General features: G+C 49.7%; 1 protein-coding gene across 1 annotated transcript in view; it reads right to left on the reverse strand.

Moving 5' to 3' along the window:
* HHIPL2 (HHIP like 2) overlaps nt 1–14,502 on the reverse strand; it is a 330,904-nt gene that overhangs the window by 21,286 nt on the left and 295,116 nt on the right. Inside the window, exon 8 of the mRNA XM_086925469.1 lies at nt 12,836–12,918. Coding sequence (XP_086781595.1) covers nt 12,836–12,918 — 83 coding nt within the window. The remainder of the gene's footprint in view (nt 1–12,835; nt 12,919–14,502) is intronic.

Raw genomic sequence — 14,502 nt, forward strand, 5'->3', positions numbered from 1 at the left:
TTGCCACTGTACCTCGCATTAACAAAACCACCATGGGAGGTAGATCCTTCTCCTACCTGGCAGCTAAAACCTGGAACTCACTTCCCACTCACCTTCGCCTTACTCAGAACCACCTAGCATTCAGAAAACAACTTAAAACTTGGATATTCGACAAGTAATTCCCCACCCTTCCTCTAGCGCCTTGAGACCCTATGGGTATGTAGCGCGCTATATAAATCTCTTGACTTGACTTGACTTGACTTTGTGCTGAGCCTTCCGCAGATCAGAAACTCCAGTGCGTCTCATCTTGCTGCAATTTAATGTACTAAAAATATAGAGACACATGTTGCCACGCAGTGGATGGTCCTTCGCAAAGGTTGACTGATGGACTTTCTGTTTCCTATTGCTATATTAAGTTGTCAAACTGATGCCAGTGAGGTGCTACTTGTGCCCAGAAAGCGTTAATAGGTGTAAAAACGGCAAATAAAATAAAACTATAGCAAAATGTGGCGTATTAAGCCGCACGATTTGCCTATTCTTGCCGCATATTTTAGTTAACCCTACCGCATAATGTGGCTCTCTGCTGCCATATACTTTGGGAGGCCTAAAAGATATTTTTCATGAGTGGTATATTTCCTGCATCTCCTAGTAAAGTGCAGTCTCGCGTTTTGCACAAGCAGCCAGAAGGGAAGATTTAAGAAATAAATGAAGTTAGCAGTGTGATCATTTATTTTATCTCCGTTTCAAGGACATCTTGCATTTTATCTGTGACTCGATCCTGCCACAAGCTCATTAGCTACGTTTCGCTGAATGTAACACGTTTATGTCACGTGTTCCACTCCACAGACTTGATTCAAGTGGAAAATGTACATGCACTGTTCACGTTTGCATGTAGTGTAGCATTGTATGCTCCAATTGGCCCTTTTGGGCAAGTGCTCTGGTCAGTTGAAAGGACCAGTGCTTGTACCACCCGAAAGGCAGCACTTCTCATAGTATAGTATAGTAACTGCGCGGACGAACTCGCCCCACTGAGGACCCCGCCCAGCAGACCCGGCAGTAAGAGAGCCCCATGGTTCACCGACGAACTCAAGAGCTCCAAGAAGAACTGCAGAGCCCTCGAGAAAGTCTGGAGAAAGGAGCCCACACCGGACAACAGGACCACCCTCAAGCTCGCCACCCGGAAGCACCACCAACTGATCCGCGCCGCCAAGAAAACGGCTTTCAAAAACCGACTGGACAACAACGCACACAACTGCAAGGAACTCTTCAACATCGTGAAAGAGCTCTCCAACCCCAACGCCGGAAACAACGACATCACCCCTTCGCAAGACCTCTGCAACTCCCTCGCCTCCTACTTCCACAACAAGATCGCGGACATACACCACAGCTTCAGCACCCTGCCGACGCACGCCACGACCGCAGCAACGCCACCCACCACCACCCTCCGCGCCTGGACCCCGGTCAACACCGAAGACACCGTCCACACGATGAACTCCGTCCACTCCGGATCTCCGACCGACCCCTGCCCTCACCACGTCTTCAACAAAGCCGATGCTGTCATCGCACCCCACCTGCGGGACATCATCAACACCTCATTCGACACCGCCACCTTCCCCGAGAGCTGGAAGCACGCCGAACTCAGCGCTCTACTGAAGAAACCCACAGCAGACCCCACCGAACTCAAGAACTACCGCCCCATCTCTCTACTCCCGTTTCCAGCCAAAGTCATCGAGAAGACCGTCAACAAACAGCTGGCCGCCTTCCTCGAGACGAATGGATCCCTCGACCCATCGCAGTCCGGATTCCGGGCCAACCACAGCACCGAGACCGCCCTCATCGCCGCCACTGACGACATCCGAGCCTTGATGGACAACGGGGAAACAGCGGCCCTCATCCTCCTAGACCTCTCCGCGGCTTTCGACACGGTCTGCCACCGCACCCTAGTACAGCGCCTCAGCAACGTCGGAATCCAGGAGAAGGCGCTGGAATGGATCGTCTCCTTTCTCGACGGAAGAACACAAAGAGTCCGCCTACCACCGTACAAGTCAGAGGCCACCGAAGTCATCTGCGGCGTCCCTCAAGGATCCTCGCTGAGCCCGACTCTCTTCAACGTCTACATGTGCCCCCTCGCGGCCATCTCACGCCAACACAACCTCAACATCATCTCCTACGCCGACGACACACAGCTGATCCTCTCCCTGACCAACGACCCCGCCGCCGCCAGAGCCAACCTGCACGAAGGAATGAGAGAGGTAGCCGAGTGGATGACGACGAGCCGCCTGAAGCTGAACTCAGATAAGACGGAGGTCCTCATCCTGGGCTCCTCGCCCTCCGCCTGGGACGACTCCTGGTGGCCCCCCGCCCTGGGCACCGCACCCAAACCGACGGACCACGCACGCAACCTGGGCTTCATCCTGGACTCCTCCCTCTCCATGACCAGGCAAGTCAACGCCGTCTCCTCGTCGTGCTTCAACATCCTGCGCATGCTACGGAAGATTTTCCAGTGGATCCCCACAGAGACCAGGAAGACCGTCACCCAGGCCCTCGTCACCAGCCGACTAGACTACGGCAACGCTCTCTACGCCGGAACCACCGCCAAGATCCAGAAGAGACTCCAGCGCATCCAGAACGCCTCAGCCAGACTTATCCTCGACATCCCACGACACAACCACATCTCCGGACACCTAAGAGACCTGCACTGGCTCCCGGTCAACAAGAGAATCACCTTCCGCCTCCTTACCCACGCACACAAAGCTCTCCACGACCAAGGCCCGAGCTACCTCAACAACCGAATCAACTTCTACGCTCCCAAACGCCACCTCCGATCCGCCAGCCACGCCCTCGCCGCCGTCCCACGCATCCGCAGAGCCACTACAGGAGGAAGGTCCTTCTCCTACCTGGCCGCCAAGACCTGGAACTCCCTCCCGGCCGACCTGCGCCTGACCCAAGACCACCTCTCCTTCAGGAAGAAGCTCAAGACCTGGCTGTTCGAGCAGTAGCGGCACCCCCCCCCCCCCTCCCCCCCAGCGCCTCGAGACCCTACGGGTAGGTAGTGCGCTCAATAAATGTCATTGATTGATTGATTGATAGGTGAAAAAGTAGCTGAGCAGACTGTGGAAGTGCATCAAAAGGTGTGGGGGCTGTTCAGTGGGGTAGGGTCATTGAGTATGGGTAGTTGGTCAGACAGATACCAAAAAAGAATAATAACATATTCAGTACCTCTTTTGTTGGTCTTTACCTTGCTGGTAACTGAATACAAAATGTAATGCACACACCTCGAATGAAAAATGAATTCAAGTTTAACTGATCTGTAGTGTTTTCATAGGAAGGCGCAAGTGGTTAATACTGTTCCTACAGACTTGAGATGTCTGTTGGTAATAGAAGGATCACTGACTCGAATCCACATTTGCACACTGGATAAAAGTGATGTATATTTAGAGTGCTATGAGATGCCATCCTGCGATAGTAAGCACTGTGAATATACATGTAAGTCACCAGTTAAAAAAATGTATTACATACAGTATAACATGGCCTACGCAAGTTACAAAAAGTATAAGCTACACACATTGTAACCACTGCTAATGCAAAATGTGGAAAGGGGCGACCAACTCGGTCCCCCCGAACGTATGGCCGAGTGCCTCGATCCCCCCGGGAAGCCATTTTTGGGCGGGAGGCGCGCCTCAGCTGGTATGCCCGAAGCGGCGTAGCTAGGGCGCGCTCGTTCCCGCCCTAGAGTGGGCTGGCCTAGACACCGACGCAGCCAGCCACGCCCTCGGGGCAGGCAGGGGCGGGTATACGCCCGCCCTGAAGACGGATAAAAAGGGACGCAAGACCAGAAGACATCCTCTTGTTCTTGTGCTCTGAAGCTGCACCTCCTCGCTGCACGTGAGCTCGGGACAGAACAAAGAGCCAATTTTGAGCGTTTTAATCTTTCTTTTGTCTTCTAGATATTTCGTCTGAGAGATGCCCAAGAAAGGCGCCAAGAGAATGTCGACTGACCAGATGGTTCGGGCCCTCATGAAGGAGATGTCCGAAATAAAGAAACAGTTGGCGGGGCAAGACGGCGAGGAGGGATCGGGACGTCCACCGGCCGGAGGGAGGCCTAAGAGGCCGAGAAGGGGGCAGGTGGGGAGAGACGTCCCGGTTCCCTGTTCCCCGCTCGAGCCGCCAGCCCCGGTACCGGCCCCGGTACCACAGGAAGGGAACCCGATCCCGGTCGTAGTCACCCCGACATCTGCTGAGGGTATGCCTCCCGAGTTGGCGGCACAGCTAGCAGCGTGGTTGGGGGACAGTACAGAGGGCGCCACGGCTGCCGAAGCGCAAGCAATCATGAAACAGTTGCGCGAGAAACGTGATGCAGCCAAGGTGCCCGCGCCGGATGCGGTGATAGACAAGCCACGAGGGGCGGAAGTAGCGTCCGGTGCAGGTAAGCGGCCATTGCCGATCGCAAGGGATGAGTCAACACCCTCTCGTAGAGAAAAATTGGGGCAACATGTTCCTTTGCCAATAAAGGAAAAGATTTGGGCGGGGGAATACGTAAACATTTTCTCCCTGCTCGTTGATCACTATGAGGTCGAAACTGTTAAGGGTCAAAAGGATCTGATGCATCCGAGTGTTTGGCGCGCCAAAATGGCCGCCTTTAAAGTGAATGAGAATATTGGTAACTGGGGTAATGCTTGGGGAATTTTTACGTCAATTTTGGGGGAACGTAGGCCTGAATTGCTCCCTGAATTTCCAGTATATCAGTCACGAATTATGGGGTACTCGACATCGCACCAAGGTAACCAATGGTTCTGTTATGACAACCTTTTCAGGAAAGCGATGGAGCATAACAAAAGTTTAACCTGGGACTGTTACGATTCTTTGACATGGAATAAAATGAAAGAGTCGGGGATGTTGAAAGTGCCGTTGGTGGGGTGTACTGTTGGTGAGTCCTCCCGCCAAAATTGGGGGACGCCCTTTCGGTCGGGTACGGGTACAGACGATTACCCGAGACCCGCCGGCAATACAGGGAAGAGGGGTTTCTGTTTCAATTTTAACAGAAATAAATGTACTAGGCCCCCGGGATCTTGTAAATTCAAACACGAATGTAGTGGTTGTGGGGCACCCCATCCTGAGTCCTCGTGCAGAGCCAAATCGGGTGAAAATGGGGGTAGAGGAGGCACCAAACAGGTCTAATATAGTCCGAGGGGCGCCTTTACCAACCCCGATTGATACCCTGGCAATGATTCCCTGGCTCAGTGAATACCCAGATCGTACTTCTGCTGGGGTGCTACGAAACGGTTTTTCATATGGTTTCCGCATCCCGGTGGGGAACTTTCAGGGTGTCGGGACGTGCAAAAATCAACTTTCCGTCTTGCAGCATACGACTGTAGTACAGGACAAGATCCGGAAAGAGGTTACCCGAGGTCGGGTTGCCGGCCCGTTTCGTGTTCCCCCGGTACCGAATTTTGTTTGTTCTCCTTTAGGGGTGGTCCCCAAGAAGGACCCGGGTGAGTTTCGATTGATTCACAATTTATCAGCTCCTCATGGCCTTTCTGTAAACGATGCAATTGATCCAGAAATGTGTTCGGTGCGGTACGCATCATTCGATGAGGCCGTAGCCATTTTGAATCGCCTGGGGCCCGGGACGCTGATGGCGAAATCAGATATCGAGTCAGCGTTCCGTTTGCTCCCGGTATACCCGGAAGACCAACGTCTTTTGGGATTCATGTTTCAAGGTTTGTATTACATGGATAGGTGTATGCCGATGGGGTGCTCTATATCTTGTGCATATTTCGAGAAATTCAGTAGTTTTCTACAATGGGTTTACACGAAGAAAACGGGTTTTCAGAATGTGATGCATTACCTCGATGACTTTCTGTTCCTTGGGGCCGCTGGGGAGGATGAATGTGCCCGGGCCTTGACTGAATTTTGTGTTTTAATGAATCAATTTGGCGTGCCATTGGCACCAGGTAAAACTGTGGGTCCCACGACTTGCCTCGAGTTTCTCGGGATCGAGTTGGACTCTAGTGAGGGTTGTTTTCGTTTACCAGCTCCCAAAGTGTCGAAATTCAGGACAGCCCTGCAAATGTGTATTACTGCATCTAAAGTTACGCTGCATCAATTGCAGCAATTGGTGGGGAAGTTGAATTTTGCCTTAAGGGTGATCCCGATGGCCCGCCCCTTCTCCCGTTCGATTGCACAGGCGATGGTCGGCCTAAAAGAGGGTCATCATCGCACGAGGTTATCGGCCGAGGTCCGCCAAGACATGCGTATTTGGTTAGCATTTTTGGCGGATTTCAATGGTCGAGTCGTCTGGAGCAAACCGGCCTTGTCCTCTGAAGAGCTTGGTCTATGGACGGATTCAGCGGGAAGCATGGGTTTCGGCGCCATCTTCGGCACAAAATGGTCGGCACAAAAGTGGCCAACATGGTGGCACGAAGAGGGGCTGACGAGTAATATTGCTTTCCTTGAGCTGTTTCCCATTTTGGTGGCCCTCAGAACCTGGCCCGATGGATTCAAAAATCACTCTGTCATATTTTGGTCTGACAATATGACCGTTGTAGAATGCATTAATAGTCAGGCAGCACGTTGTAAAATGATTTTAAGGCTGCTTAAAGAAATTGTCTTACTGTGTATGCAACTGAACGTGGTATTCAGAGCAAAACATGTCCCAGGGGTGATGAATCAGGCTGCTGATGCACTGTCTCGTTTTCAAATGCAGGCTTTCTCGGGTTTCCTTCCCTCAGCGGACCCAGAGCCAGCACCCTTTCCCGAAGCTCTCTGGTCTCTCGGTGCCCCGAACTTCGTTACCTCGTGGGAGAGAGTCTAGCACCAAGGACGAGGAAGGCATACGAAGGGGCGTTTCGAGCTTATTTAGCCTTTTTGGGGACCGAGAGAGGGGGACTTTGGGGGCATGAGGATTGGGTGGTACATTTTCTGATGTCCTTGCGTAAGGCTGGGAAGTCGGTGGCTACAGCCCAGAGGCATCGTGCTGCCATCTCCTTTGTTGCCAGGGCTCATAATATCCAGGACCCGACAGCGTCTTTTGTGGTACAGAAAGCGCTGCGTGGGTGGCAACGCCTTGAGGGTCGCAGAGTAGATGAGAGGCGCCCGATAGGTCTGGATAGGTTGGCCCAGTTGCTGGCCACACTCCCCGCCATATGCTCATCTCAGTTCGAGGCCTGTTTGTTCCGAGCTGCTTTTACGCTTGCATTTCACGGGGCTATGAGGATAAGTGAGCTGGTAGCAAGGAGCAAGCGGGATGTGGCGGGGGGTTTGTGCCGGGAACACGTTCAGATCAGGGGTGAGACTATGACTGTATCCTTTGTCAAGTCAAAAACCGATCAAAGTGGGGTGGGAGACTGCATAGTCATTCGCAGGATTCCAGGGTCTTCCATGTGTCCGGTGAAGTGTTTAGAAGATTACCTAGCACGAAGGGTGGCATCATGGGGGGGGACATTGTTGAGACACGCGGACGCCACCCCACTGACAAAGTTTCAGTTTCAGCGGGTGCTCGCGATGTCAATTACCGCAGCGGGCTTGGACCCGGGTGAGTTTGGGACCCATTCCTTTCGGATAGGGGCTGCCACTGAAGCTACAGCCAGGGGTCTTAATGTGGAACAAGTAAAACGAGTGGGGCGTTGGTCCTCCAATTGTTATAAGAGGTATGTGCGGTTGCACATGTTGTGAAGCTGTAATAATGTACTCACGCTTCTTGTCTTTTGTTTGGTTTTCAGTTACGCAAGCCTTCGAGGCGGGGCGGACTATGCAGTCGACCCAACACCGGGCCAGCGGTCAGACATCACCGGCTGTGAGAAAGGAGGTGTGGGTCGTGGGCCACTCATACGTGAGGCGTGCCGCAGACGTATTCGAAGCAGGTGACATGATTCACGTAGCTGGGGAATACGGGTACAGAATGTCCTTCTACGGAAGGGGCGGTCTCTGTATTGACCAGTTTCAGGCATTCTTTGAGGGTTTGTTAGGGCGGACGAGGTCACCGCCGTCTATAGTCATAGTACATTTAGGGGGCAATGATTTGGTCACCACCGGTAGACGACTTCTCCTGGAGGCAATGCTTTCCACTGTAAGTTGGTTGGCGAGGAAAGTTCCGGGGTGCATAATTGCGTGGTCTCATATGATCCCACGAAAAGTGTGGCGGGGGGCTATTTCGATCCCTGCTTTGAACCATTCTGTTAGAAAACTTAATAACAAAATGAGTAGGTTGTTTCGTTCCAGGACATTGCATTCTATCTCGCACGGTTGTATTAATGATGACAGTATGTATCTGGGGGATGGTGTGCATTTGTCTCGGGTGGGAAATGAGTTACTCATAGGAGACTTCTTAGCATGGTTAAAAACGTTGGAACATGACCTTTAGCTAGGAGTTTTGTGGGGGGCCCGGATAGCCGGTCAACTATCCGGGCCTGTGGCGGTAAGGTCATGATCGGTGAGCACTAATTAGTAGATCCCTATGAGTGGGCGTCACCCAACACGGATGGGAGCGCTCGGGAGAGGTGGCCATTGGCCCCTCAATGGGGAGGCGGTCCCTTCTAAGGATGGGTCGCCGGAAGTAAAGGAAAGGCGGTCAAGGCCCCTTCCTTTGTAGGAGGGGTTACAGCCCCCTCCTGGGGAATTTCCCGGGGCCAGTGACATCTGCGACGGCAGATGCGGTAAGTTGTGTGGGGTTGGGATAAGGTCTACGGTACCTTCTAGATACCTCACACGAGTATTCGAACGACCTTTAACTGGCGTCGAGTCTTTAGGTGCCCCCGTCAAGTCAAGGGAAATTGGTAATAGTTGCACTTGAGGTACGCCTCCGTGCTGTCGCCCAGCCCAAGTGGGAGGGGTAAGTCTGGTTAGGGATCTTGACACCGGTTATGACCTTGCCGTTGGCCCTTAAACGTTAGGTTGTACAATTTCAATATGTCAAGAAATGTTTTGTAAGATGCTAGTTCGGCTAGGAGAACCTCTGTATTAGAGAATCTGTTAAGGTTAGCCAAACATCGCAATATGGTAATGAAATTGTACATAACATGAAACGTTTAATTTTTAATTTTGTTTTAATAAATACGGCCGGGATGGTCACTCCATCCCACTTCCAAAAACTTCAAGAACTGTTTCCGGTTTCCCTCCTTTCGGGGATAGTGTTGAGAGGGGGTGGCGGGTATCTCGGCCATATGGAAAGGGGCGACCAACTCGGTCCCCCCGAACGTATGGCCGAGTGCCTCGATCCCCCCGGGAAGCCATTTTTGGGCGGGAGGCGCGCCTCAGCTGGTATGCCCGAAGCGGCGTAGCTAGGGCGCGCTCGTTCCCGCCCTAGAGTGGGCTGGCCTAGACACCGACGCAGCCAGCCACGCCCTCGGGGCAGGCAGGGGCGGGTATACGCCCGCCCTGAAGACGGATAAAAAGGGACGCAAGACCAGAAGACATCCTCTTGTTCTTGTGCTCTGAAGCTGCACCTCCTCGCTGCACGTGAGCTCGGGACAGAACAAAGAGCCAATTTTGACCCACCCACCAGCCCCTGAAGACAGTCAGTTGTGTTTAATAAAGTTGATTAATTTTGCTTCGGTTTTCGTATACAGGTTGTAGTACCATGTGAATGTTGAGTTAATAAAGAATGGTCGTTTTTGAGTATGTTTGCCATTAAAGATATTCAGTTTAGTGTTGAATTTTTAATGCATGCTCTTTCGGTCATAGTGGCCAATGTATTCGTAGATTAAATTTGCACTGTCGTATTTATTTTGGTAGGCGGTAAGGTCATGATCGGTGAGCACTAATTAGTAGATCCCTATGAGTGGGCGTCACCCAACACGGATGGGAGCGCTCGGGAGAGGTGGCCATTGGCCCCTCAATGGGGAGGCGGTCCCTTCTAAGGATGGGTCGCCGGAAGTAAAGGAAAGGCGGTCAAGGCCCCTTCCTTTGTAGGAGGGGTTACAGCCCCCTCCTGGGGAATTTCCCGGGGCCAGTGACATCTGCGACGGCAGATGCGGTAAGTTGTGTGGGGTTGGGATAAGGTCTACGGTACCTTCTAGATACCTCACACGAGTATTCGAACGACCTTTAACTGGCGTCGAGTCTTTAGGTGCCCCCGTCAAGTCAAGGGAAATTGGTAATAGTTGCACTTGAGGTACGCCTCCGTGCTGTCGCCCAGCCCAAGTGGGAGGGGTAAGTCTGGTTAGGGATCTTGACACCGGTTATGACCTTGCCGTTGGCCCTTAAACGTTAGGTTGTACAATTTCAATATGTCAAGAAATGTTTTGTAAGATGCTAGTTCGGCTAGGAGAACCTCTGTATTAGAGAATCTGTTAAGGTTAGCCAAACATCGCAATATGGTAATGAAATTGTACATAACATGAAACGTTTAATTTTTAATTTTGTTTTAATAAATACGGCCGGGATGGTCACTCCATCCCACTTCCAAAAACTTCAAGAACTGTTTCCGGTTTCCCTCCTTTCGGGGATAGTGTTGAGAGGGGGTGGCGGGTATCTCGGCCATATGCAAACTATATTTGAAAGAGAGCATTTTCTAGTAATCCTTTGAAAATATTTTTTTTTTTTGTCTGATGCCATAATGTCCTATCCCACCCTACACTTTCTCCTTGGGGATGCCACTGCATAGATTTAGCCCTCGGGCACACACTAGGCTTTTAGCTTCTGAGAAAATGTTTGTGAGGTGCTCTCCAGAAACTGGAACTCTGTTACTCCCAGGCAGAGACCTTCAATTCTCCAACCTTATTCGGTAATGTGGGTTAAAAAGGCCAAAACATGAGGCAGACCCTCTTGGAAAACAAGGGCTTTGTAATGATATAAGATCAAAACCGAGGGCAGAAAAGAACCACCTATGGTTCAGGAAACTCATTGAATGGTCAGGCTGGCTTTTGATTGAAATCCTGAAGCGAAAAGAGCAGCCATTGAAGTGAAGGGAATTCTGGTCCACATCCAGCGCTCTATAGGAACCGCAAGATGACATTATGCCCCTACAAATTTAACCTATGCCTTTTAATGTCTTGCTTTTCAAACAATTAAGTTGGAAAATGTATCTTATAATGCACCATTTGGATCCATGTTTAAAAAATGAATTTTCTGGAAGAAAGCCCCATAAACACCGTAGCCCTTTTTGTTAGAATGGGATGTTTGCTTGCTCTTCTCCCATGTTTCGCCCACTTGTGCAAGCATCAGTCGGGAAATGTCCTCTTTAAAACATTCCAATGGAACATGCGGAAAAGAGTTGGAGAGAGCATTGCTTGTCACACAGTTATAGCTGTAGTCATCTATTCAAGACATCAAAGATCTGAGGCACAGCCTAGATGACACTGAAGTGTGTACTGATAGCCACACACTTCAGTGGAACCTTCCAAACTCCTAAGGTGTCACTTGCCTGTGTAATTCTAAATCATAAAACATAGGGCCAAATGTATGAAAATCTTGTCGCAAAGCCTGACATTGTTATCACAGACATTGTTACCACAAAAGCGTTGTAAAGGCTCTCTGTCCAGCAGAGAAGTCTTTCGGACAACCCATTATCAATCACAATGAAGAGTGAGTGCAATGTATTGCCAGGTGCAGTGCAGGCTGTGCATAGGCCTGGGCAGTAAATTCCGTTCTGCTCGCGGAATTTGGGTAATTACGCGTTCCGCGGAGAACGCAAAATTGCCCAAAATTCTGCATTTTGCGACTTTGCGAAGTTATTTGCTTATTAGCGCTCTCAAAATGCGTGTTTGCAAGATATTTTCCCTCAAGCACACAAACAGCAATTGCGAACAGGAAAAAAGCATCGCAAACAAGCAATTCCGCGTCTTCGCAGGATTTCTGCGTCTTCGCGGAGATTTTTACAGTTTCGCTGAGATTTGCATAACACGATTACGCAAATTCCGCCCACCCCTAGCTGTGAAGTGTGGGGGGGTGCTGCATCTGTACAGGTGGAAGGGGCATGGAGTCTTCTAACATACTCCATGGACACACCACTAGATTGCAGGTCCCGAATGAGCGCTTCATCCTCAGATACCTGAATGCCACCACGTGCCAACGTAGGAGCCCAGCGCCTGCCTCAGTCCAGCTGCATCAAATATATTTATTTATTTATTTTATTTATTTATACTTATATAGCTCCTATCACCCAAGGTCTCTAAGCGCTAAGATGTTAACATAGTTCAAAATACATATGCACTACAGTGTCTAGCAGAGAAAGATCGACTCAAAAAGCCAATAGGGGCGAACGAAGACCGTGGAAAAAGGCTAGCCATAGGCCTCTCTAAATAGTAGAGTTTTCAGGGATCTCCTAAAAGGTAGGAGCCTAGTTTCTTTGCGCAGGATCACTGGTAATGTATTCCAGAGTTTAGGAGCGTGCCTCCAGCGTGTACCCCTGCACTGCAAGGTAACTCTGCTGTGCAGCATGAGCAGGCAGACTGGGCTCTGCCCGAGCAGAGTAGCGGCACTCAATCTCTGCGTAATCTCATCATCTCATCTTGAGGCGGTGGCACTGAGGACCAGGAGCTCAGTAGTGATGCTCCATGTTGGTGGTGCCTCGAGGCAGTAGTGCTGTCTGCCCTGCTCTCTGCACTGCCTGTGTAGACCTGCAGGTGCTAACTCCCACTTGTTCAGGGAGACACTTATCAGATTTTCCCTCTTGGCAAACATTTAAACCCAAACATCTCTTCCTCATTCTCCACTCACAGTGTAAACATCTGCAACATGAATGACTGATCCAAAGCAGGAAAGACACTTCTATCAAGCAATGGCAAAAGGCCTGAGCCAAACAAGACAATGGCTAGAAGATGCTGAGCCAAAGCTAAGATACTGACAATGAGGTTTCTGGCATGTCACTAAAGGATCATTAATTACATGAAAATTATAACTCAGTCAAAAGACTTACTTTCTTCTGCCACAAAAGGTATGCGCTTACTCTTTTCCTTTACTCGAAGTGGTTTGTATTTACATTTTCCAGGAGGAGCACGCCTGCAAAAAAACATGCAAACATTAACTCGACATTGAGGAGAAAATAATCTGTGTTCAGCTTTTAGAAGTTGCAGAAACTTGAACTATGTGCCTTTGAAACGCACATCTCCACGTGTGTGAGCAGCCCTTACCCACGTGCCTCATTGAAGACAGATAACTGCTCTAGAGATAGCTGGGATTCTCTTGCAGTGTGGAGCTTTGATCATAAAGGCTTGGCAGATGTGAATCACCTGTGGTCGAGTCAGATCACAAGCATGTTTGACAGGCACTGCTACTACTAAGGCAGTGCGTGCCGTAAACACCATTCTCAACCATATTAGGAAAACAGGATTGCAGATGTAGTAATATGTGACATGAATATTTGTGCACATTGCTGTGTGGCATTTTGTTATGCTTGTGATGTGTTCTGGGTTTTTTTGTGCTGCTGTATTTGTTCGGCATTATTACAATGTTTTTGTTGTTCTATTGCAGTGTTTTGTGTTGCGTTCCGTTTTGTTGCGAAATGCCACGTTATAGCTTGTTTAGTTGTTTACTTTAGATATGTCAACAAATGTTTGTGTATTTCCAAACCAAAGCACCACATGCCTTGAAAATTCTGGAGTAAATGAACCGTTTACTACTTTGTAAGGTGGTAAAATGGCGCTGCTTCAGCTCTTCAACCTCCTAAGACACCAGCCAGCCAAAAAGGATGTTGCCACCGGTACTCACTTTGGGGCATATGTAGGTCGCAGAATTCCGGCGTTTGCAAATCGGCGATTTGGTATGTAGGTGCCACATTGCAAAATAAGGAATCGCAAAAATTGTGATTCCTTGTTTTGCTCAAGCTTTTAAGGAATCACAATTTTGCAATTCCTTAAATGCTATGTAGGGGTGCCTTTAAAATAGCGATTTGGGCTTAAGGAATCGCAAAATACCACCTACTCCAAGTAGATGGTATTTTGCGATTTCCTTTCAAAAAGATTTTTTTTTTAATTCAAAGTGCCATGTGGCGTACAGACATGCCCTTATGGCATGTATGTGTGCCACATGTACTTACAGGCACATTCCAGGGGTGCAACAGGTGTCCTTTGGACACCCTGGCACCCTTGAAAATTGCGATTCTCAAATTGCGATTTTCTCATAGAAAATCGCAATTTTAGAATTTATCCCCAATCATTCCTATGGGCCCCTTGGCCCATAGGAATGAATGGGACACTCATTCCTTAATTGCGATTCACAATTTGCTAATTGCAATAAAGGAATTTTTGAGATTCGCAAAAAATTTGCGAATTTTTATCTACATTCCATTTTGCAATTCTTAAATAGCGATTCCTTAAAAATCGCTATTTAAGAATCGCAAAATGTGAATTACCTACATATGCCCCTTTATGCGGTGCAACCCTTCGAGCTGTATTACATAAAGTGCTCTGGGGTCTCAACGTGCTTGTGTGCCTGCCTTCAGCAAATAAGTGAAACTGTTTGCCTTTGCACATGTGCCTTATTATGGATGCGGGTGCACGCAGTCAGAGTCCCTTCCTCCAGGGTGACCCCCGCCAGGGGGCACATGAGATCACATTGTCCTCCCCCCAGCTATGCCAATGCAGG

Source organism: Lissotriton vulgaris, chromosome 6 (genome assembly GCF_964263255.1).
Source record: "Lissotriton vulgaris chromosome 6, aLisVul1.2, whole genome shotgun sequence".
Classification (NCBI taxonomy): domain Eukaryota; kingdom Metazoa; phylum Chordata; class Amphibia; order Caudata; family Salamandridae; genus Lissotriton; species Lissotriton vulgaris.